The sequence below is a fragment of the Onychomys torridus genome, chromosome X (assembly GCF_903995425.1).
Source record: "Onychomys torridus chromosome X, mOncTor1.1, whole genome shotgun sequence".
NCBI lineage: Eukaryota > Metazoa > Chordata > Mammalia > Rodentia > Cricetidae > Onychomys > Onychomys torridus.
Window position 1 is genome coordinate 126,939,763 of NC_050466.1, and position 26,425 is coordinate 126,966,187.

Below are 26,425 nucleotides of genomic sequence, written 5' to 3' on the forward strand. Positions count from 1 at the left end.
CTGTGGACAAAACTTAAGTCCAAGTAGATCAAAGACCTCAACGTAAATCCAGTTCCTCTGAACCTGATAGAAGAGAAAGTAGGAAGTATTCTTAAACGCATTGGCACTGGAGAACACTTCCTAAATATAACACCAGTAGCACAGGCACTGACAGAAACAAACAATCAATGGGACATGTTGAAACTGAGAAGATTTTGTAGAGCAAAGGACACAGTCATCAAGACAAAGCAACAGCCTACAGAATGGGAAAAGGTCTTCACCAACCCCCACATCTGACACAGGGCTGATATCCAGAATATATAAAGAACTCAAGAAATTAGACATCAAAATGCCCAACAGTCCAATTAAGGAATGGGCTATAGAACTAAACAGAGAATTCTCCACAGAGGAAGCTCAAATGGCTGAAAGACATTTAAGGAATTGCTCAACATCCCTATTGTTCCAGGAAATGCAAATCAAAACGACTCAGAGATATCAACTTACACCTGTCAGAATGGCTAAGATCAAAAACACAGAAGACAGCTTATGCTGGAGAGGATGTGCAGCAAGTGGAACTCTCTTCCACTGCTGGTGGGAATGCAAGCTTGTACAGCCACTTTGGAAATCAATATGGCGCTTCCTTAGAAAATTGGGAATCCATCTCCCCCAAGACCCAGCTGTAGCACTCTTGGGCATATACCCAAGGAATGCTCAATCATACCACAAGCGCATTTGCTCAGCTATCTTTGTATCAGCATTGTTTGTAATAGCCAGAACCTGGAAACAACCTAGATGCCCTTCAACTGAAGAATGGATAAAGAAAATATGGTATATATACACAATGGAGTACTACTCAGCAGAGAAAAACAATGCCATTATGAGGTTTGTAGGCAAATGGATGGATCTAGAAAAAATCATCCTGAGTGAGGTAACCCAGACTCAGAAGGACAAACATGGTATGTATTCACTCATAAGAGGATACTAGAGGTAAAACAAAGATGACTAAACTGCTACACAACTCCAGGGAGGCTACCTAGAAAACAGGACCCTAGGAAAGACACAGGGATTGCCGAATGACAGAGAAATGGATGAGATCTACATGAACAACCTGGAAGACAGTGGGAGTAATGAAGGGTAAGGTTTGAGGGAGAGAAAGCTTAGGGGAGCACGAGATCCCAGCTGGATCAAGAACAGAAAGGGAGAACGAGGAATAACAGACCATGATAAATGAAGACCACATGAGAACAGGAATAGGCAGAGTACTGGAGAGGTCCCCAGAAATCCACAATGATATATCCTCTGTAAACTGCTGGCAATGGTCGAGAGAAAGCCTGATCTGACCTAGTCTGGTGATCAGATGTCCAAACACCCTAATGGTCGTGCTGGAACTCTCATCTAATAACTGAAGGAAGTGGATGCAGAGATCCTCAGCCAGGCCCCAGGTGGAGCACCAGGAGTACAATTGTTGAAAAAGAAGAGAGACTGTAAGGGTGTGAATCATTGAGACCAAGATTGGAAAAGCACAGGGACAAATAGCCAAATGAATGGAAGCACATGAATTATGAACCAAAGGTTGTGGAGCCCCCAGCTGGATCAGGCCCTCTGGATAAGTGAGACATTTGAATAGCTTCAACTGTTTGGGAGGCACCCAGGCAGTGGGACCTGGACCTGTCCTTAGTTCATGAGCTGGCTGTTTGGAACCTTGGGTTTACACAGGGACACTTTGCTCAGCCTGGAAGGAGGGGACTGGACCTGCCTGTACTGAATCCACCAGGTTTAAATGAATCCCCAGGGGAGTCTTGGCCCTGGAAGAGATGGGAATGGAGGGGAAGGACTGGAGGGAAGGTGGGGGCAGGGTCTGGAGGGGGGAGGACAGGGGAACCCCTGGCTGATGTGTAAAATTAAAACACAAATATAATAAATTAAAAAAGGAGAAAATAAAATAAAATATTATTCTAGATTCACTTTTGTTGCTATGATAAATATACTCTAACAAGAAACAACCTAGCATATAAATTATTTATTGTAACTCACAGTTCCAGGTCCATCATAACAGGGAGGTTAAGGCAGGAACCTGAAGCAGCTAACATGTCACATGCATAAACAGGAGCAGAACTTTATTCCATTTAGGCTTTTTTCTGACCAGTTCTGATTGTTTGGGGCTTTCACGTTGCCTTTCTTGCTTTTTATTCAGTTTTGCACATGTATTCTGAAAGGGAAACAAAATCAACTGAAATAGACAGCCCCTTTTTTATGATTTTTTGAGACAGGGTTTCTCTGTGTAGTTTTGGTGCCTGTCCTGGATCTCGCTCTGTAGACCAGACTGGCCTGGAACTCACAGAGATCCACCTGGCTCTGCCTCCTGAGTGCTGGGATTAAAGGCGTGCGCCACCACTGCCTTATGAGGGTGCTCTTCTCAGGTACTGATAATGTATGAGGGGAGAAGAGGCATTCCATTGTTTAGTAAGTCGTCCCCAATTTTTGGTAAGCATGTACCTATGGCAAGTGGTTCTCAAGTTATTGTGTGAGAAAAAATAACTGGGAAGGGCTGTACTTGTATTTAAACATCTGGGGGGACTACAACGGAATATTTACAGAGAAGACTGGAGAGGACTGACTGGGTTTCTGAATGTCCACTAGCCCAGGAAGGTTACGTGCTGATAAAAATCTACTGAATTAGGTTTTGATTAAATATTTTCTTCCAGGGCATGCCTTGTTAAGAAGAACAGAACGCTCTGCTGGATTTCACAATGGTTACTTTCCCCTCCACATGCTGATAACAGCAGAGCATTTTTTTTTTATTTGATCTTCACTGTGAGATCTTGGAGGTGTTGCTGGAGTGAAACTCACAAAAGCCTGTAAGCGTGCTTATACTGAATGTCCCCAAAGTACTTAACTTGTACTTATCCACTCTGACCCTCAGATAACTTATGATCTGTAACTCAAACTTTACTACCTCCACATTGGCTCTTGTTGGAAGCTCCTGAGTTTCTACTTTGGTAAGTTATCTGGCATTCTCTCCAGCTGCCTGTCAGATGGCCCCTTTAGTTGGAGACTCAGATGTTTGCTGATCTCTGTTTTAAGAGCAGCTCTGGTTTTTCCATTTTGCTCAGGTGTGTACTTGCTTTGAGGATTGAGCAGCTGCTTTTAAGCTTGTTGCATGAGAACTATCACCAGAAGTAAAGTTTAGAACTTTTGAAACTTATTTATTTTCTGCTGGGCACTCTATCATTACCATGAGTCACTTTAGTTTTAGCACCAGGAGAGGGGAAAAACAGATATATCTCAGGATGGCCTCTAACATTCTGTTTTATGACTTTGAAGTCAAACATCCTAGGATTCCTAAGTGCTAGGATTGTTGGCTGTGGCATTATGTCCAGAACCATGGTTTTCTTTTTTTGCACCAGCTACAATATTCTTAAGCCATCACCTCATCATCATCATCACCATCACCTAGCATCCCTCTATACTAACAATCTTTTGCACATTTTTGTGATATTCAGGAATTATTCAGATTGCTTGTTAGATCTGCACGTAGTCAATTTCAAAAGGAGAAAACTCAGTATTTATGAAGTGTCTATGAGTGCTACAACTTTTGTATAGCTACTATTCTTCTTAAGAGTTTTTATGAAATAGCATTACTGTCTTCATTGTAGGAAAATGTAATTTCAAAGTAGCATGAAGGAAGTGAATAGTGATTGTTAACAACTCCTGTGCCCTCATGACCAATAAATGGCTTCCTTTGTATTTGAGCTCATTTTTGCTATGAGATGGGGAGGTAGAATCAAATCTGGAAGTTCAGAAGGTCACAGGAAGGAACTGAAGGAAAAACTCAATGTAAGGATGAAGCTAGGAAAATATATCACAAATGAGTCAAATAAACATACCTTGAGAATCATTTACAAGGCATATACAAAGATTAAAAAATATTTCTTTAAACATTTCCCTCTAAGGATAATTCATTAGGTTATTAAATCTAAACACGCATGCTCTGTTTCTCTCTTTTGTCCATTTATCAGAAAACCATGTTCAAATATTTGATTACTTTGCATATTTTTATTATAAACATTGTACTAGAGGTTTCTTCTCCTTTTTAATTAACTTTATTCAATATCCTCTTTATGAAAACTGGAGATGCTTAATAATAAAACACAAAAATGGGATAGAATTGATTGGAAGAGGCATAGATATTTGAGGATATAAATTTCTCAGCCTACTCCTCACTATCAAAAACAATCTCAGTATTTGAAGGTGCCAGCCCTTCTTCTCTGACTCGGACATGGGAGCTCAAGCCTAAATCCCATTACTTTAGAGAAATCAATAGGGCTCATAAAATTACCAGTCTTCTCAGGAATACAAGACAGTGTTTCTGAAAGCAAATATGATTTGTTAATCTAGTCTACATGTGTGTTTGTATAAATCAATAGGCTATCTGGAGTAACCAGAAAATTTTTTGACAACCTCAAATAAAAAATTTTTCTCCAGTTTTAAGAGGTGACAGATACTATTTAGTTTAAATTGTGAGATTTCTTGCACAAGTTTCTACTACTTCTCTAGGCCCCTAAAGCTAGCATACCCACCCAGTCCTGCTGTTTTGTATAACTTTCAGCCTTCCCCTTTGGTCAGCTTGATCCAACATTAGGCATTTCCTCATATCTCAGACAGAGGCAGCAATAAACAAAGAAGCTCACAGGCAGACACAGAGTAGCTTATTAGCTATAAAATACAGAGTTGGCATATAGGACATTTGACCATATGAGGACAATGACCTCAAAATTGTGACAATGCACAAAATATCTTAAACAGAAGTTGAAATGTATAGTGCAATATGTAATACAACAACAATATCCTTAATACATATCAATATACAAAATATCCTAAACAGAATTAGAACATACATACAGTATGATAAATATAATTTTACACTTGTATCAATATATAAAATATTTCAAACAGGAGTAGAAATATGTGTATAAGAAATACAGTTTTGTATTTGTATATTAAATATATTATATATAATAGACAAATTATCTTAAATAGTTTACATTTGTATCATTATACGAGAATCCATATCAGTTCAAATTAGCTATGGCTGATATTTGACTAAATTAGTTTACTAGTAAATACAATAATCTACCTTCATATTCTATTACTATACATTTTGTTTTCTAAAGGAAAATACTGAGTCCAAATTTTATTGTTCCACCCACAACTCTATAACCATTCATCTATTACCTTGAAAAATATGAAAACTTTGGGAGAGGGCCATTATTTTCTTAGAATTATTTCCTGCTGTTTAGAGGGTGCTGGTATCTCTGTGTGGTCTTATAAAAAAGCTTAAATTGTTAGGTCTCAATAGGCCTAGCCATAGGATCTGTAGCCAGTCTCAGTAATGGGTAAGATTGTCTGAGATTCTGGCTAGAAGTGTAGTATGATGGTCCATCTCATCTTAGAATTGTCCTGAAGAGTTTTCAGTCCAAAGCTGATCGCTGAGTAATGTTCTTAGGTACCACGGTGTCTTTCTGGACAGAGCAGAGTCATTGTTGTGAAGGCCCCATCTTCTTTCTGGAAACTTGAGATTGCTATTGCGAAGAATTACTTTCAATGGGAAAACTTGAACATTATTAATATCAAAATGGAAAGTTTGGATTTAAAGGTGACATGACATGTAAGGAACGGTTCTGAGGAATCAAGAATGAGCATGGAGAGAAATAGAATCTTGATAACAATGGTCCTTAGATGATTAGTTTTCTTCTGTCTTACACTGGTTGGCTCTTCTGATATGAAACAGAATCTCTTACTTTTTTTCTTTTAAAAACATGTTTGGGATTAGAAATGGAGAGAGCCACATTCCAACTCCAAAGCCAACTTAATTTATAATTGAATTGGGACCACAACTATTCTAGAATTAAATAGATATTGATGTTAGGCAGTGAGATATTACCTTGTAGAGTATATTGGTATTAATAGGTTCTTCCCTTCTGCTTAGATGTCTGGGTGTCCAAGGCCTCATGATTTATTGAAGATGAGTATTCCTATTATCTTGTAAAGACCAAAACCAGAACCCTGCCTGAACCTTGTTTGTTGAGTTTTTCTTACAACTTGTAGAGTTGTCACATTGGTGGATGAGCTATCACTTCTCCTTATCAAGGGTTTTTTCCTGTTTGAAGTGAATTTTTATTCATTTTGTTGGTATCCATAGCTTTTCTTGTCCTTCAAAAACAAAAAGAAAAACCACTTCTCCAACATAGGACATGTCTTAGTTTCCATTCCAAGGTTAACATATCTTCGAAGTAAACCAGTTTTTTTAGCTCAGAAGTTTTTTTCTGTTGTATAATGTCTCTCCACAGCTGTTGTCCCTTTCTCATCATCATTGAGAAATTCAAGGTTAATAAAGCATTATGTAATCTATTTCTAGGGGTCATTGTTACCTGTTGCTGTTTATTTAGCATATCCTTTAAAGTTTGATTGGATCTTTCTATGACTACTTGGCCTGTGGGATTGTGTGGTATACCTGTAACATGCTTTATATTGTAATAAGCAAAAAAAGTCTTATTTTATTTGAGACATATGCTGGAGCATTGTCATTCTTAATTTTTACAGGTATTCCCATGATGGACATAATTTCTAATAGGTGTATAATCAAAGAGTCAGCCTTTTCAAAACTCATAGGAGTTGCCCATTGAAATCCTGAATAGGTGTCACATCCATCTGCCAAATTTCATTTCTTTGTATACCTTTTAGGTTAATTCTTGCAGGTAATGGGGTTTGGTTATAAAAGAAACATGTAGGACATTTTTTTTACAATCTCCTTGGCTTGTTGCCAAGTGATTGAGAAATCCTTCTTCAAACTCTTGCTATTTACACGGTACTTCTTACAAGATTCTGAGGCTTCTAGCATACTAGCATATTACCTATTAATAACTCATCAGTCTCATTGCTTTGTGCTAGAGGACCTGGCAGACCTGTATGGAATCTGATGTTATATATATATATATATATATATATATATATATATATATATATATGTATATATGATGTTTCCTATTTCTGATAATTTGTATAAATAGTGAAGTTAATTCTGTATTATCAGGAATAAATTCAGCAGTTTCAATATGTAAAACAACTCTCTGCATATTGAGAGTCAGTAACTATATTGAGAGCTTCTGTAAAGTCCATTACTACCATAAGAATGGCACACAGTTCTGTCTTTTGTACAGAATTGTAGGGTGTTTGAAACATTTTACTTAAATCTCCTGATTTATATCCTGCCTTTCCTTATTTATTTGCATCAGTATAGAATGTGGGGACTCCAGAGATTGGTTTTTGCTACACAATGTGAGGAAGGACCCATTCAGTTGTCTTTATGAATTCTAGTCTCTTGCTTTTAGAATAACAGTTATTAATCTCCCCCAAAAAGTTACTACAGTCTCTTTGCCAGTATTCATTATCTTTCCATAATTAGGAAATTTACTTAATAGTTAAAGGTACTACTATTTCTGCTGGGTCCATTCCTGTCAACTGATGAAGTCTTAATTCTCCTTTTAGAATCAAATCAGATATCTTTTCTACATAAGTCACTAACTTCTTACTCAATTGACATGGTAACAATATCCATTACAATATAATATAATATTTTCCCTCTGCATCAAAATCCCTGTGGGGGAGTGTCTGCAGGGGAGTATGACCAGAATGTAGTTAAGTTCCACATTTACAGGATCTACATATGCTTCTCATATTTTCATTTCTACTAGAGTAAATTCCTTCTCAGCTTCAGCTAATAATTCTCTTGGACTACTTAAGTCCTTGTCCCCTTTTAGGTTATTAGCTAAATATACTAGTTCATCTTTAGGTATTCCAATGATAGCCTGTAAGTTAGAAATGCTTCCTAACAATTTTTGAAAATCATTAAAAGTATTCAATCGATCTCTCCTGAGTTGTATCTTCTGGGGTCCAATTTTTTTATAGCTCTGTCTTATATCCTAAGTAATTAATAGAATTTTCTCTTTGTATTTTTTCAGAAGAAATTTGTAATCCTCAGCTAGGCAAAACTTCCTTTACTTCTTCAAACATGTTTGCTTTATTTATGTATTAGTGATGAGCATTGAACACTTAGCATCATTCCTGCTAAGCACATGATCTACCACTCAGTTAAATTCCAGCCCCAGATAGTGGTTTTTGAGCTGTTACAAATAAAATCTTAATAGATTTTAGTCAATTAACCCCACATCTTTGCCACTAATCAGGTATACTGTATGAGAAAATGAAACACAATTTTGCTGTAAGAACAGTGTATATTAATTGTGAGACCATGGCTTATTTTCAGTATTCCTTTGTCTTCTTCTGTGATGACAATACCTGTATAAGTCACTAAAAAAATCACAACTTCTATCACTGGTAAATATGGAATCTTTAGGGTTTATAATTGTATGACAAAAATTAGGAATAATATTTATTTTCTTTAGAATTAGTAACACTCCATCAGTATTTCATGGTCTTTATTGTCTTCCTGGAATGACATAAAACAAGCGGACTTCTTGTCTTGAGATGATACATGAGCTTGATAATTTTTCCCTTTGTCACTTTTTAATGTAAATTCTTGTAGAAAGTACATTTGAAGATGAAAATGATTGATTAAACATTGTATGTGACCCATGACTTTGTATGATAACTTCCAAAATAAAATGAGTCACTTGGACAAAAGAAAGAATGGAAGATAGAAGAATGCAAGTGTCCTATATATCCTGTCACTATCAATGACAAATGCACTTGAGGGCACTTAGTACAGTATATTCCCTCTACTTTAACTCAAATCCGTTTGATGGTTGGTGAAGTTAATCATCCCTAAGGATGCTGATTCCGTGTTTTGTTTCTTGGATAATAAAGGTTTATCTATAGACCAAATGGATATTTTTACCTACTTTCATCTTGTTTTTTCTTGAATTACTTTTTTTCAATGAAAATAAGAGACCATGTGGCTTGGAAAAAAAGTCACTCTAGCATAACTTTCAAGACTCCCTGAAGACTGAATCCCTAAGGTCTAGTGGCATGCTACAACCAGTTTCCTTTACAGTGACACTTCCTCACAGGAGTTAGAATGACTTGACGTCTGACAGACACTTAAAGTGTGAAGATGAATTAAAGCTCTAGCACTTCTGATGGGTCTATTTTAAAAAAAGCTGTCAGTTGAAGTAAGCAGTATTCTAAAAACATACAGTACCATATCAAGGCTAGAGGGTGTTGGATAGAAAAAGCATTGGCAGATGGACAATTTTTGATAGGTCTTTGCAAATGTGAAAACCAAGCTGAGAAGGAGTTTGGAAGTCCTCATCTGTTGCCCTGCTTTGAAATACATATTTAGAAGCTTTGATTTCTTTCTCTGACTTTACTCCAGTCTTCCATGATTACCTAGTTAGACTAGTTCATAAACTACATGCTATGTCTAATGGGAGTAGTGGCAGGCAGATAATTCTAGACAAAAATATCTTATTAACCTTTTTTCCTGCAAGTCCACCACCTGAGTTTCTTGTTTAGGAAACGTACTACAAGTCAGACAGCTTGAAGAAAGAGAAACTCTTTGTTTACTCTATGAAGAACAAGTAGTAGGGCCTGGAGGGGAACCAAAGACAGAACAAAGTGAAGGGCATATTAGAGAAATGCCAGAGGTTATATTTAGCTATTACTTGCTTCATAATTTTCATAGAAATAGTTGGGGACATCCACACAGTCCTCATTTAATGCATGGCTCTGCTTTAAAAATATTTAAAATATTTCCATCTGCAATGACTAAAAGCTCTGTTCTTATCAAAGATGTGCAAAATAGTGTTGGATAGTTCTCTGTAACATGAATTGCTAAATGGTCTTATTAATAGAAAACTCAGAGTCAGATATTGGGGTGAACACCGAAAGATCAGAGAAGCAGAACAAGCTACAGCCAACCTAACCTTACCAACTCCTCAGCCTCCAGAGCAAGACTTCCTGTTTACTCATGCCTTATATACCTTTCTCTGTCCTGCCATATTACTTCCTGGGATTAAAGGTATGTGCCACCACTGCCTGGCTCTGTTCCCAGTGTGTCCTTAAACTCACAGAGATACAGATGGATCTCTGCCTCCTGAGTGATAGGATTAAAGGCTTGTGCCACCACTGCCTGACTTCTGTGTCTAATTTAGTGGCTGGCTCTATCCTCTGGTCCCTAGGTAAGTTTACTAGGGTACATAATATATTGGGGTACACAATATATCACCACAGATCTCAATGGAAGAAAGTCCATCTTATACAATTCTAAACCTATTGCTTTGTTTTATCCATGCTATTAATGTTTGTTGTTCACAGAATTGTTCATTTCTCTCCCCACAAATGCTTTCTGGATATGCAAATATAGTTTCACTGGTCCTTACTTCCCAGTATATCTTTTCTTATCATTCCTTACAGCATTTTATAAAAGATATAAAGACCTTTACACCCCATCCCTGTAAAACTAATTTTGTTTATTTTTATTATTTCTTTTACTTTTGAGATTATGATATAATTACATCATTTCCTCCTTCCCCTTTTTTGCCCTATAAACCCTCCCATATACCTTCTCCTTGTTTTTTCAAATTAATGGCTTCTTTTTCATTGAGCATTGTTAATTTCATGTATGTGTATATAAATATACATATATATTACTAAATATGTAAGCACAGGCTATTCAATCTATAGATTAGATCTTACCTATAATCTTCCATTTTCCTATTCTCCTTCTCTTTCCCTCTCTGCATATATACATATATATGTATGCAAACAAACATATATGTGAATACAGTATAAAATGTTTAAAGGAGAATGAGAAAGGATAAATATTAGGTAATGAGGAAGGATTTAAATCCAGTTAACAAACACATGATTCATGAAAGAGGGTATGAAGCTAATGATCTAGTTTTAACTCTGTAATTGACTTTTTTGTTGTGGATAAATGCATAAAATATAATTAATATTTTTAGGTTTAAATAATATTAAGTTTAAATAACTATTTAAAGGTTTAAAAGCCAATGTGAAGCTCTGGAACTTCTAATTGTATAGAAGATCATGTATAGACTTTGGGTCTGACTAATCTCACTGCATAAAATGTTTTTTTGGAAGGTTTTTACAATACAGTTTTAATTATAAAAAGCAAAATAGATATAAAGGTAAATATTATAGTAAAAAACAATAGGAGAAGGTATAAACAACTCGTGTCATTCAAAATTACCCATGACAATAGATACACAAAATATAAAATATAAAGGCTAGGTATATTATAGTAATAATAAAAAACTGCTGTTGAGAATTCAAAATGTTACAGCACTCTAGGAAACAGTTTGTAGTTTCTTAAATTAAACATTGACTTATCTCATAAATATATGCTATGTATTTAATCAGAAGAAATGATTTTACTAAACATTTCACAGTGCACACATGTACCAAAATATCATGTTACACTTTAAATACACAGCATCCTTATTTGTCAAAGGTACTTTAATGAATTTGGGAATAAGAGATTATATGTATGCTCCCAGAACTCTATGCAAATTTTCCTAGTGGCTTTATTTGTATTTCCTTGAAATGAAAAACATCTCAGAAACTCCATCAGTAACATGAAATAAAATGTGTTATATGCATTCCCTGGAATAGTTTTGGCAAGTAAGGGGAATGAAATATTGAGACATGCTACAACATGAGTGAACCCTTCAAAACATAAATGAAAGAAACCAGACACAAAAAGCCACATTTGATACAACTTATATTAAATGTTGGAAAAAGGTCAACCTATTAGAACCAAAAGTAAATTGGTGGTTGATTAGAACTAATGATGGGTAAAGTAACTGAAAAATGCCATGACTGAATCTGGGGTGACAGAAATCTTCTATACCTCAGATGTGATGGTGTTAAACAGATACATATATTTGTCAAAACCCATTAACTGAGGCTAGGTATGGTGCAGACCTTTAATACAAGCACTGTGAAGGCAAAGGCAGGTGGATCTCTATAGGTTCAAGGCCAACCTGGTTCATAGTTGGGGCTACATAGTGTGACCTTGTCTCTAAAAACAAAAACAAAACAATTAACTAAGCTTTTCAAGTAAATTAATTTTATTTTGGTAAATTATATAGCCAACAAAACACATTTTAAGCCAGCTTTATACATAAAAAGTTAGATGTTATTTGGAATATGACTTATGAGAAAGAAGGAAGTAGTCATGGCCTTCTTTGAGTATGGGGTTCCAAGATTGCATTTTGAGCCTGTTATAAGGAATGATCATAAGTATAACAACAGTGTTTTCTCACCTGTGGTGGATTTTAAGCAGGGAGCTATTTAATTACTACCTATGGGAGTATCAGTCTCTGCAATATCTGTACACAGAATGTGACCTGTTTCTGGTCTTTGTAACAATATTCTTTCATTTACATTCCTTTTTGCTTTAGCAAATTTCAGTAAGTATGAGGTGAATTTTATTTTTGGTCAGCCTAGACCAGTTTCAGACCAGAGTTACTGGCCTTTAGATAGGATAAGTTGTATTCCCAAAACTTACAGAAAAGTTATGACCATTATTAGTTTATAGGTGAAAAATTTGGGCACAGATGAAGTCTAAAACACATCTAAATTCTCAGAGCTGTTACATGGTGTTGATGTCATTCAACTAGAATTGAAATCCAGATCAAATTCTAAAGCTTGTGCTGATTAGTGTATCCTCACATCTTAAGTATTAAAACAGTAGCTATCTCTTATTAAGTGGATGTTATAAAACAGATGCTAAGTTAAGCAGTTTATACGCATGATTTCCATTGTTCTGGAATGCTTCTGCTTCATGAGGGTTCATTACTGTTTCCTAGTGTCCAACATAGTACCTGGAACAAAACAGGCATTCATTTAAGATTTATTAAATAAAATGATCAACCATCTGTGGTGGATAATAGAGGCTCCCAGCTTAAGGACATTAACATGCCTAAGAAAGATGCCAGCGTCTAAGCAACTGGTATAGTCCACAGATGAACATAAATTGGTGTCTGTCTCAATGTCAAGGAGTTAAGGAAAGCCAACATATGGAAGGGGATTCCACTAGTAATAACAATATAGAAATGGGATCGCTACTGGTGGTGGTCAAACACTGAGATAATCCCACCTGTTTCTACTTTATGTTTTCATATTCTCTAGAATCTCCCTGTTGCTCAACTCATTGCTCAACTTTGTGGTCCAATTATACATAGAGAACAATACATGAGAGGTAAGTAATACTCTCTTCTTCACTACAACTTAGCTTTAAATGTCATGTCTTTAAATAACTCTTGTCTTAATTCATTTGCATTTATTTTCTTTCCAAGTCTCTACACAATCTTGATTTAGGGCCTGGGATGGTGGGAAACTTTTCTAAGAGGGCAATAAGCACAATATAAATTACATACTTATCCAAACAAAACATATTTCTTCTCACTGCTCTCCAAAGTTCACTGAGTAAGTATAAGGTTTGGACATCTGCTTACTGAACATTAACCCAAATGCCAGGGTTCTTTACCTACATATGGTTAATTCATGCATCTGAGCTATGAAAATATTAAGATACACTGGTACATGGATGGGTTCTCTGCTCATATTAGCAAAGAATAAAAGATTATCTATATAGCGAGTAGGAACAGTAAAATAAGCTCTGCAATATCTAGTTGTGTCTATGGCTGCTATGGATAAATATTATAAATTCAAAGAAGAATTACTGAGTGCCTCTGTGTATACAAAGAATGATATTGTGTCCTGGAGATATAAAGATGAAGTTGGATTATTTTCTTTTATTATCTCACAGTTTAATAAGAGACATAGACATTTAATAATTCATTATAAGTGATACAAGAATTGCAATGGAGAAACATGTGAGCAGGTAACATATTAAATGACTTATATTGAGCCACTTCCTTGCTGCACATGTGGAGACTTTGGCACAATTACCTTTTCTATAAAAATACAGATCTCTAGATAGAAACAGATGCTGGTGATAAGGATTTTTGGACAGCAAACTTTCCAGTGTCTGCAGAAAATACAATGTTATAAATGGTTTCTAATGTTGATGTCTGCTAAATGCCAGTAATTGTGCATATGTTATTGCTTCAGTTATATGTAAACACATATGGTTCTCTCAGCAACATAGATGTTACAGATGTGAAACCTAAGGCTCTCCGAGGAAACTTGCTCAAGGTCTAACAGTCTGGGTTAAGTGAGATTGGGATTTTGATTCAAAGTATTAAAAAAACAAAACAAAACTATTTAAAACTGCTTCCAAGGGCATGGTAGTGTTAGATGCACATTCTGAGGATTCTAATTCCAAATCTAACATCAAGTCACTGTAACTCTTTACACATTTTTCTTTTTTATTTATTCTTTGAAAATTTCATACACGTATATAATGTAACTTAATCATACCCACTTCTTGCTTTCCCATCTAACTCCAATCAGAATCCTCCCATCACTTTCCAGCAAACATCATGTTCTTCTTATTTTGTCCAGCGGGATTGAATGTGGAAGTCATGCCTTACCTATGTCACAGCTTATCAAAGAGATAAATAAAATAGTAGGGAGACACTTAGAACACACAAAATACTCTACAAAGATATGATATGTTACTAGCAGCAGAATAACTGAGTGTCCATTTCAGAGTGTTGTGGAAAATATAATCTCTGCATTGCTTACTCCCACCCAGTCAAAGCTTTTTGAGGAGAAAGAGACTAACCAGTAAGGGCCTGGAACTACACCATACTGTAGTGGCCCATAAATATGACTCAAGCCAATCTGTTTCTTGAGCCTCACATCTCATCTATAAGATTTCTCTAATCAATTGGTCCTCAACCTTCCTAATACAGGTGACCTCATGCTATGGTGACCCCCAACCACAAAATTATTGTTGTTGCTACTTTACAACTCTGCTTCTGTTATGAATCATAAGGTAAATATCTGTTCTGTGGGATATCTGATGTAAGACCCCTGTGAAAGAGTCATGCAGCCCCCAAAGGGGTCGTGACCCAAAGATTGAGAACCACTACTAATGTGAGGCTTTCACAAGATTTCTTGCAACCACAAAACATGATATATACTTAGTTATGTATATTAAGCTTTCTCTACCTTGAACAGAGCAGCAGGTAACCCAACACCACAGGGACCTGCAAATGCAAGAGAAGTTTGAATCTAAGTGGGCTAGGCTCTGTCAGCTCATCAGTTGCAAGTGGTGTTCAGCACTAAGTGAATTGCACTTAATGAATTAAAGATGAAAGAGACAGCAGGGAGCACAAATGCAGGAGAAGGCCTTTCATTTCAAATTTAAAGGGCTCATTTTATGACTATTTGCGATCTGTAGATCAGAATTTTTCCTTTCTTTCTCTAATTGTTTCCTTGAAACAGCATGCCCTGTTTGAAATGATGTGAGCATGGGGAACAGACAAAGAAACCAAACTATGCCTTCAAATTGGTAAATAAGACCTGTATATCTTAGCCATTAACTCTCCTCTAGGAATAGGGACTGTAGTATGGGTTCACAGTGGGTAAAGTTTGGGTTGAGGGGTAGACATGCAGGTGAGAATCTAGACTGTAGAGTACTTGACAGCCATTTCCTCATATTTTATCTCTGTGTGCAGGCAAGTTGTAGAATCTATGGGTTTGAAAGAACAATATCACTTTTATGATACCTCACTGTTTTCTGATTCTTGGAGTTTCTATTCTAATATTTCACCATGGAGGAATTCTAGTCCTGCTTATTCTCCAATGATATAGAACTCAGAACTTATATCACAAAGATAATCATCCCATCTCTATTCCCACTATCTCAATTTTATCTTTAAATAGTCTTTTCCTCATCTCAGAGAATAAAGCAGTCTACATGAGAGTCATTTGAAGAACATTGCTCATGTATCAAACTTCTCCCTTGCTCCCTCACTTAGACTTAACATCACAGTAGCTTGGAAAACAGCAAAATTTCTGCCAGGAAATGAAATAATGAACATGAAAGTGGTTATTGAGAGATATAAATCTTAGTGCATGTATATAGGGAAAGCTATGTAGCAGGAAACCTCATATAGCAAATGTACCCCCTTAATACACTTAAGAAACATTATAAAGGAAAACCAGGGAACTGGGACAGAATATGCATGGTACTTGTAACTTAATAAGAAGCTAAGCTATGGGTCCAGTTGAGGATGAAAGAAGATTGAAAATTAAATAAAAGTCTGAAAGATCTGATTCATTGCAATGGCCAAAAGGAGGTAAGTCATATGAGCTGGGATGCTGTAGTTATGATAGGGGGTATGTGGATGACTGTTCTGTTATTCATCGATAGAGAAGAGTAGAATGTCTTATTCCTTTGGAATAGAGCCACAAAAATCCCAAGAACATAATCAGCTCCATTGCTACCTAATGTCACATGCCCAGACCTGACCTGTACTGGAACACTGTTTAAGGGAGTCATGGAGGCTTAGAAAAAACAGTTAACTTACTATATTTTAAGAGCTGTTTTGGGAGACGCATATTTTTTACTTCTCAAAACAACAAACTTAAGTATTGAGGTACATACCTGGATTCCTGGCACTTAGGCTGATAAATTAGGAAGAATGTTAGTTTGAGGACAGCACTGGCTACAGAGCAAATTTTCAATCCATTTTAAGCTAAAAAGTGAAGACTTGTCTCCACCCTCCATCAAAAAATGTAGATGTTGCTAAAATCAATGTACTCTTAGAAAACACTGAACCTAAAGTTTCTCAAAAGTATTAACTGAAATTTCTGCATCAGCATCACCCATAGAGCTTATTTAATATTTATGTTACTAGGTTTTATCCCAGAGCCAATGCCCCATACTCTCCATGAAATAAAAAATTCTATATGGTAAAATCCCAGGAGTTTCTGAGAACCTTGTAATTGTGTGTGTGTGTGTGTGTGTGTGTGTGTGTGTGTGTGTGTGTGTGTGTGTAAAATATTCCCAAGATCAAATCTGAGAACCACTTAAATCAATATTAGCAGGAATGCCTATAAAAGCATTCCCGTGTTCCTCTGGTAACATTGTGAGTTATAATTTCTAAAGTATGATAGAGTTTAATAAGCCTAATACTCTTCAGCATTAAGATAAAGATACTTAGGTCCAGAGACAGAAAGAAAATGTCTTGTCCAAAGTTATTCTTCTGAATGGTAGAAGAAGTAAGTACACACTCATATCTTCAGAGAAGTTCCAATACTATACTCCTCTGCTCACCCTTATGAGAGGGATCAATGCCTCAATTTAGCAACTATGACCACACATTTCCTTGGAAATTTTGAAGTTCAAGAGGAAATTATAACTTTTCTGGGTGGTTGCATGATCTCAGACCCAAGAATAGCTTAAAAATTAAATAGTGCATGGTCACACAGTTCTCTTATAGGCAATATATTCTAGATCTTATCTATAGCAAGGGATTTCTTCAAATGTGATCTCAAAGGGTTTTAGAAAGGTATTTTGTGTCCAGAGAAACTATAGTTTTTGAGCCCAGTAAATATAAGCAAAATGGCTCACAATGATTTATTAAAATTATTTGTTGTAATGGTTGTCATAGCTGAAACACATCCATATTAAGAAAAAGCTTATTATCTACACAGTTTTGTATCAGATTTGGTCCAGACATACTAGTCTGATACTCTAAAACACATGTATTTGAGGTTGTTGCTTTGTTTCTGCTTTGTCTCTTTAAGGCTAGATCCTTCAGACTGGCAGTCTTTGCAATAGCATCTTTGATGGGCAATCCAATAGAAGGTCAATGACCTCAGGAAAAATTAATTTCCCAACTGAAATGACCAGGTAGCATTTTCTCTGAGGGAATGCGTATTTGCCATTGACAACAGTGGCATTGTATGATTTGCATGTGGGCTAATGCTTTTAATTCTACCAAGTGTTTCACCCCTGCTATGTAATTAGGAAAATTAAATGCTAAACCACCTTGAATACATAATTCTGTATAGAATCAAGAGCCCTCACAAAGTTATGAAATCGCTGAGGGTAGAAGGAAAGGGCAAAAGGCAAATACATAAAGGAAAAGTTATAATCATAACCTTCCAATTAAAAAAAGAGTTTACTGGAGGTCCACAATCCCTTATTTCAATTCTGAAATCAAAGAGGTCTCTGAGATGTAAGTCACTTTTTCATTAATTTGTTGCTAAAACCCAGTTGGCAGCAAAACTTGACCTGATTTGACCTGAATTTTGTCTATATCCAATTCAGTATGAATATTCAGAATTTTTCTTTCTTGCTGAAATTTTAATGGCTTAATTATGGGATGTTCCCCCAGATACTGCAGGAAATGTTATATAATAAACAGTAATGCTCTATGTTACCTTTCAAAAATCTGAAAAGGTGAAACTTGAAGTATAAAACACAAATGCCACAACTACAACCTGGAAAAATGATAGGTAACATTCATGGGGCCTTTGCCATCTGCACGAAGCTGTGCAGATCTCCTTTCATTTCATCAAAACAACTATGAGGTAACTGTTAGGAACATTTCTTTTTTATGAATAGATTTGTTTATTATGCTGCAAAAATGTTCTTGGTGAATTTGAGAAACATTATACTTTGAGAACCACATTTAGAACTGTTAAAACAAAAGACAAAATATAATTTGAAATTCATTCTTGACTTAGTCCAGAGGCTATACAATACTGACTGGAATGCATTCAACATGAACAATGCCACAGGAGAAATGTTGTGATCCATACATATGAACATATACATATACATGAACACACATACACATGCATTTTATACATATACATATAGAGAGAAATGCTGTGCTTATAGTATATGAGAAATATTTTAAAATTTGGACAATGATTTTCAGAGAGATTACATAACTTGTCCAGACCATACAGCTTTTGATTGAGCCAAGATTTGGGCCCAGGTCATTCTTTCTGTGTAGCCCATTGTTTATTGGATTGTACTGCTAATTGAAAGATGGTGTTGGCTGTTTATGGCTTTATGTAAAAGTAAAATTGGCTCTGCCATATAACCTGAGCACTTTCTTATTTTCAAATATAACTTCTTCCAATTCTTACTTCTCTGTGACTCCACTAATACATCCTTATTCCTTGAGGCACTGTACTTTGCACAGGAACCACCTACATCACAAGTCAAGTGCAGCCCAGATTGTAAAGGTATTGATTCCTGGAATCTACCCCAGACCGACTAAAGTAGGTTTTCTAGGTATTAGAACTGAGTTGATTGTTATGTATATTGAGTAAAAAGTAATATCCTCAGATAAACTTATCATTAGCTCTTACTAACATCTTATTATCTTACTGCAAGTTGAAACCTAGCAAGAATGGCAGGGATGTAGTCACAGAGGAGCACCTAGTAAGGAGATATCTAGAAGGTAGAACAGGACTCCAGAATGCTAAGATATGCATGCAAGAAATGAGGCTATGGCGCCTGTAGATGTAACTGGCTTGTTAAATAAGAAACACAGAACTGATTGCAGAGTTAAAAACCATGAGGTCAGAGCAAGAGCGGAAAACCTTACCCTTCACTGCTTCTGCTGTTCTTCCTCTCTGCAAGAGACCTACTTCTGTGCGTCCTGTCTATGTAAAGACTTTCTGTTCTGTTTTCTCATTGGTTGTAAACCCAGCCACATGACCTCCTCATCACTGCCTGTTTGTACAGACCTCCAGGTCTTCTATGGTTGGTATTGAGATTAAAGGCGTGCGTCTGCCATGCGGGCCATGTCCTTGAACACACAGAGATCCGCCTAGCTCTGCCTCCCAAGTGCTGGGATTAAAGGCGTGCCCCACTACTGCTCAGCTTCTGCTCTGGCTTGCTCTGACCTCAAGGCAGCTTTATTGACATACAAATAAAATCACATTTCAATACAAATAAAATATCACTATAGGCTCCTGTCTTTCTCCTTTTGTGGCACATGATAAATGTAAGCCTCGTGAGTATGCATTCATTGCTCAACTGTACTGAAATAATTTTGGAAGCAATCCTCCCAATTTTTGCCACCTAGAGTACCTACCTTATAGCACACCAATAGAACAATTTTCTGTCATAGATATAACAGTCATTTACACTATATATATTAAAAAGGAAACTGACACATAAATGAGTTATTCACGGTCAAAATTACTTCCTACTAGTGTTTGCCACAGAGTTTCTAGACCCCAATTTTACACTGTTTCAGTCTTACAATATTTTCCATTGGTCTAGAGCATAGGAATGTTTGATGAAACCTATGAAAAGTCTTTTTTACTTGCTTATTATTGACAACATCTCACTTTGTAGCTCTGGCTAGCCTGTATCTTGCCACAAACTCTTACTCCCCATGCCTTGGACTCCCAAGTACATCAAGTGCATGGTTCACAGGTTTTGATCTGACATATATATATATATATATATATATATATATATATATATATATATATATATATATCCTCATCACACTTTCCCCTCCCTCAACTTTCCCCAATCCTCCCCAACTTCATTCCATTTATTTCTCAATTTAAAACCAAAGAGTCAAACAAAAATAAACAAGCCAGAGGAACAAAAACAAAGATAACTGCACAAGGAACATACACACACACCAAAAACATAAAATCAGAAATCATTTGCCTATGGTGAAACACTTTGCTCAACCTTGGTGCAGGGAGGAAGGCCTTGGACCTGCCTCAATTGAATGTACCAGGCTCTGCTGACTCCCCATGGGAGACCTTGCCTTAGAGGAGGTGGGAATGGGCAGGGGGTTGATGGGGAAGGCTGGAGGGTGGGAGGAGGGAGGACAGGGAAATCTGTGGTTAGTATGTAAAATGAATAGAAAATTTCTTAATAATAATAATAAGCTGGGCATTGGTGGTGCATGTCTTTAATCCCAGCACTCAGGAAGCAGAGGCAGGAGGATCTCTGTGAGTCTGAGGCCAGCCTGGTTTACAGAGTGAGTTCCAGGAAAGGTGCAAAGCTACACAGAGAAACCCTGTCTCAACCCGCCCCCCCAAAAAAAAATAATAATAAAGATTACAAGTACAGAAATCATTAATATAAAAGCAAAATGTCTGTAAGACAAAAAAATACCCAAACCAATATGATACAAAATAATCTATAAAAATACCACTGAGTTCATTTTGTGTTGTCCATCTACTGCTGGGCATGGGACCACTCTTAAGTGTGGTTAATATACCGAATGAGACTCCATTGGAGAAAACTAATTATTCCTTTGCAAGTGGATGTCAATTGGTGATAGCTCCTTGGCTAGGTATGGGAACTGGTATCCACTCCCCCCTCCAAGCACTGGGGCCCTGTGTTTTTTAAACTTGTGCAGGCCCTGTGGATGCTGCCACATCTATATGAACTCATATATTCATCAGTCCTGTTGTATCTGGAAGTTTTCCTTGATGCCCATCATCCCCCTGGCTCTTAGAATCTCTCTGCCTCCTTTTCTACATAGCTTCCTGAATCCTTGGGGGAAGAGAGGTTGATGAAGACTTCCCATTTAGGACTGACATCTCAAGGTCTCTCAATATCTGTGTATTGTCCAGTTATGGGTCTGTATTAGTTTTCATCTACTGCAGAAAGATGCTTCTCTGGTGATGGTTGATAAAGACATTGATCTATGGGTATAGCAGAATATCATTATTTTATTGCTATGCCCCTATAACATAACAATATAATTTGTTTTTTCCTAGATCCATGGCCTATCCATTGAGAGACTGATAGTTTGAAAGATTCAGTGATTTACTTTTTTGCCCCCTAGTAGCCAACCCAAGTACATTTCAATTGTATGCTACACAAGGAAGGGCAATGGAAGGAAATGAATTAAAGAATAGTTCAAACTAACGGAAATGTCACATGTTGGGGGATTATTTTTAATTTTTGTTGGTTACTTCATCCTTTTTATCAGTACTTGGAGGAGTGTTGAACATTTTGATCTTTATACCTTTATGGACATCTAGTTCTTACTTGTTAGGTTCTCAATCTTATGTGCTCATCTTACTTGTGATGTCCTAATTATTTCCATGGCAACAAAAATGTGACCTCAGACAATGACATGGTAGAAAAAAAAAAACAGATCAACTAACAACACTGCATTCAGATATCTGGCAGAAATACAGGCTTAAAGTAGTGAACATGAAATAGAGTCAGTGATTATTCCAATTTCAGCAATGTAATTCTCAAACCATAGTGCACACTCTAATCACATTGAAAATCTTGGCCAAGTGTGAAAAGTTATTCAGTGGGTCCTTGATGGGACCTGGTTTTCTGTATTCCTAAAAACCTCTCTAGTAATATCCAATGCTCTTGTCCCCAGATCAGGTTTTGAATGATCAGGAGCATGATGTATCATCACACTCAAGCAGAATATGAATAGCTGGAGGAAGTGCTATTTTGGATTGCTGCCCTGATGAGCATACCAAATCTGATATTAACTAGCTGGGTGACCTTGGACAAACATATTTGTTTCTCTGAGTCTCTATTTTTTATCTGTAAAATTATAAATTGGATGATTGCTAATACTATTTTGAACTATAATCTAAAATCCTTTGACAATGATTATAAAAGACAGTTTAGAAGAAAAGATTAATATGAAGTTTAATGTCTATGCTTACAAAGAAAGAGAACAGAAAAAATTCTGTGTCTATGGTATTATATATTTATTAATTCAAGTCCTCTCTTCTGTGTCCCAAGGTGATATGTGTCTTCTGAATGTGTAGAACACTGACATTGTCCATGAAGGAGAAGAAGCAGTGATGAGTACAAGATAACATTTTTGTGGCATCTCTACAGTTCAACCCTCAGCATTCTCTAGTGACATTGAACAGCTATTTCCTGTTTGTACATGTCATTGTGTTTTCTGATCCCTAAACCAAACTACTGCCTGTCTTTTGGTCTTGTGTGCAGATACTAAATTTCCATTCAGTTCTATATAATTCCAGGAGATACAAGACAATGGAGAAATGTACAGAATCCCCACCTACCTCAAAGGCAGAGCTTTCCTTTTTGAGAGGAGACAATCTGATTCTGCGGCCACAAATGCAGCATCCAACTGATGATAACCCCACTTTAAGAGGGCAAGTTGTGCCTGTCCCAAATACTCCAGTGATGTCTCTACCCTACTCAGGTGACCATCTCCCTCAATTTCTTGATGAGCCAACCGGTGTCACAGGTTTTCTTGCTCGTGTGACTACCTATTTGACAGCTCTCAAGATTTCCAATCCTGCAGATGATGCACGAGTCAAGCACTTTTTTGACTACCTATCCCAGCAGATGCAAAATTGTGACATCGTATCCGAGTCCAACCAGAGTAATCTATTGAAACAATATGAAAACTTTGTTCTTGAGTTACAGCAGTCATGTGGTGAACCCATGAAACAAGAAATTATCCCTCCTATGAATGTTAAGGTTGACAGTAGAGACAACTCTCAACAGGATGCTACTACTTTCCAAGGGTTTGCTCAAAATCTGAGTGATTGTGAGACCAATCAGAGTGACCAGTTCCAAAAGGGAAAAGCTGACCCCACCCATGAAGAAGAAATCACAGATATAATGGACAATCTACCAGATTTGATCACTCAGTGCATTCAGCTGGACAAAAACCACAAAGACAGGCCAGAACTCCTACAGTCAGAAAGTCAGGTTCCAATGTTTGTTTCCACAACCCAGCACCAATCCTTCTTCAGTCCCAAAGGTCCACTACCCAAGGATGAGCCCAAGCAATTTCAGGGAGCCCAACCGCCTGTCACTCCAGCCAAGAGAGCCCGCCAACAAGAAACTCAGTTATGTCTCTACTGTAGCCAGGCAGGTCACTTTACAAGAGAATGCCTTGCTAAACGTTCTCGAACTCCAGCAAGGAGAAAAATGTAGCTCACTAGTAAGAGGAGAATAGGAAACCATTTTGTAAACTCATACCCCTTTCACCATTAGCCTTAGTGATTTTTAAACTTTCACAAACTTCAAAATACAAATGAATTACTGTGGCATCACCTTAAAAACAGGCATGAACATTTACATCTCCAGGAATTTAAACAACCAGAACTTGTTGGTTGCAAGATAGCCCACCATGAAACTTGACCCAACAAAAATGGTGGAGACAACAAACAGAAACATGACAGTTACAGCCAATTCCTACAAGAATTCTGAAGGTTTATAGATAGAAGTCTCTCAAGCCTAAGTCACACATACACAAAACAACTCTGGCAATGTATTGAGATTCACATTCCTACCAATGGATGAAATCTTGGTTGACTCTGATGGCCCAAGTCCTATAACTTGTGTGCCTAGGACTGAGCCCAAAGCTTTTATCCTCTTCTTTACTGATCTGTTTCTTAGTGACTTGTTTGTTCAGGTTCTTTGTTTGCAACCATAGTGGCATCATCATATCCTACCAATATTCTCGTCATCGAGAGACCAGAATCTGGATTCTGTTCTACCTATTTATCAGACTCTAGTGCATATACAAGCCAATCTTCTTGGACCTGAATATCTACCACCTTTCCACGCAACTATATATTTTGTTGCCATCTAAAGACACCTGCTCATCCAACATGCTGAACTTCTTGGCTATTGGCAAACTAGATTGTATAGTATTTTGACCTGAACACTGCTTCATTACTGGCACCTTTCTTAGAGGATCAGCCTCTTTGGCAATTAACATACTTTATGCCTACCAACCCAAGCTTAGTCATAGCTACACTAATGTTTCTATTTTAGGTTTGAACATATATATGGATACATCTAATGGCTTAGGTTAATAAAGTAAGTTATTTAAGGACATTTGTTTAAGATGTACTAACATAGTTACTTAACAGCAACATATTCTTGCAACCTGAACAGAGACAAATCTCCACTAAGAACTGACTTTCCAGCTTGCAGTAGTTGTGATTCTCTAGGTCTCTCCATTTAAAATCACTACCAATTGCTACCCAACTATAATGGACCACCTTTGGGTGTCGTCGTCTAATTGAAGACTTCAGAAAGCAATGGGATGGCACAGAACTTTTGCAACCAACTCATGTGAAAAATCCTGTGCATATACATCATCACCATCTGTGCACAAAACTCAAGAACTAGGGTGTTCTTTTGCTTGTCTTGTATTCTTGGCAAACATCAGCTCTATGTATAAATAGATGATGTAGATGATGTTTCTGCAAAAATGGAATGGATGTGCTAGAAAGGCACAGCTTCTTAGAAATGTTAACATCTAGTGTTGCTCAGTATTTGCTGGTAATTATCAGTTCTTTGTTCCTTGCTTCTTGGTGCTGATGTATTTCCTTGTAATGGTTCTCCTGAAGATCAGTCATTGCATATACCTTAGAAGCAATCAAGGTCTCTCAGAACATGAAGTGCCATTGTACTTTGGTCTTGGTCCTGGAGAACTGTGCTCAGTTTTCTATAGAGAATTCCAGATAGGACCTTACTGCTCTCATCTTGTAGCACCAAGAAATATCTCTTCATCCATCAGTGCCTCACTAGCCACTGTGCCAATCTCTGCTTTCATTCACAAGCAGTTAGTTCTTTTGTCAGTAGCTTGCTATATATCTACATTATTCCATAAACTTTAGAATAAGGAGATCTGAATGCATATACTCTGATTGTGTTAAGAAATCCCCACTGCAGTCCTGAGATTGTTTGAATGTTGATTGATTCTGGGATTTCCATAAATAATCCTCACCTATCTCTTCTAATGCTATAATAAAGGACTAGCCCAAATAAATTATAGTCATGTTCTTTTACTTTTTTTTATTTTCTGAGGGGAAGGCAGTGGAAGAACGAAGAAATAAACCCATCTTTATTTGTAGGTGACATCATTTTCAGTGTAGAAATTCTTAAAGAACATGCAAATATATACCCAAAGCAAAATTACTAGAAAACTTGTAAAGTCACAAGATACAAGATCAATATATAAAACTTAATCATAATTGTGCAAACAAACAATAAATGTAAATGTAAGAAAATTTATTTATATAAATGAAGCAAATCCAAATCTGTGACCACAATTTAAGAAAAAGAACTTAAGACTTATATAGCAAAACATATAAAACATTGTTGAAAGTAATCAAAGAACATTTCCATGAACAGAGAGGCAATTTTTGCTTACAGATTAGAAGACTCAAGGATTTTTTTGTAAAAGTTGACAAGACAGTCCTGAAATCTAAACAGAAATGCAGTATATCAAAATAGTGTGGAATTTTCAGTAGAATGGCCATTTGGAGTCATGGACAGATTTAATTATAGAAATTAACCTTGTGTTTGATAGTTAATTGACTTTTATTCAAGATGCCAAACTACTCAATTAGAAAAAAATCTTTCAAGCAAATGATTGTACTAAGATCATAAAGAAAAACCCTAAGAATGGATCATTTATATGTAAAATAAAGTGAGAAACTAAATTTATGCAAACTAAAGTGAGAAACATTTTAAGACCTTTGGTTACATAGAATACATCTAGAT

The 26,425-nt window shown here is 36.6% G+C and overlaps 1 protein-coding gene across 4 annotated transcripts in view; it reads left to right on the top strand.

Annotated features, from left to right (window-relative positions):
• Window positions 1-25,706, top strand: part of Rtl4 (retrotransposon Gag like 4) — a 364,780-nt gene extending 339,074 nt beyond the window's left edge. For 3 of the 4 annotated variants that reach the window (XM_036174648.1, XM_036174649.1, XM_036174651.1), the window contains 2 exons: window positions 13,156-13,225; window positions 22,664-25,706. In XM_036174648.1, the coding sequence (XP_036030541.1) occupies window positions 22,925-23,839 (915 nt within the window). In that variant the 5' untranslated portion in view covers window positions 13,156-13,225; window positions 22,664-22,924 and the 3' untranslated portion in view covers window positions 23,840-25,706. Of the gene's footprint in view, window positions 1-13,155; window positions 13,226-14,896; window positions 14,930-22,663 lie in introns of those variants that run through there. The other variant, XM_036174652.1, reaches the window with a different exon arrangement.
• The last annotated feature ends 719 nt before the right edge of the window (window positions 25,707-26,425 follow it).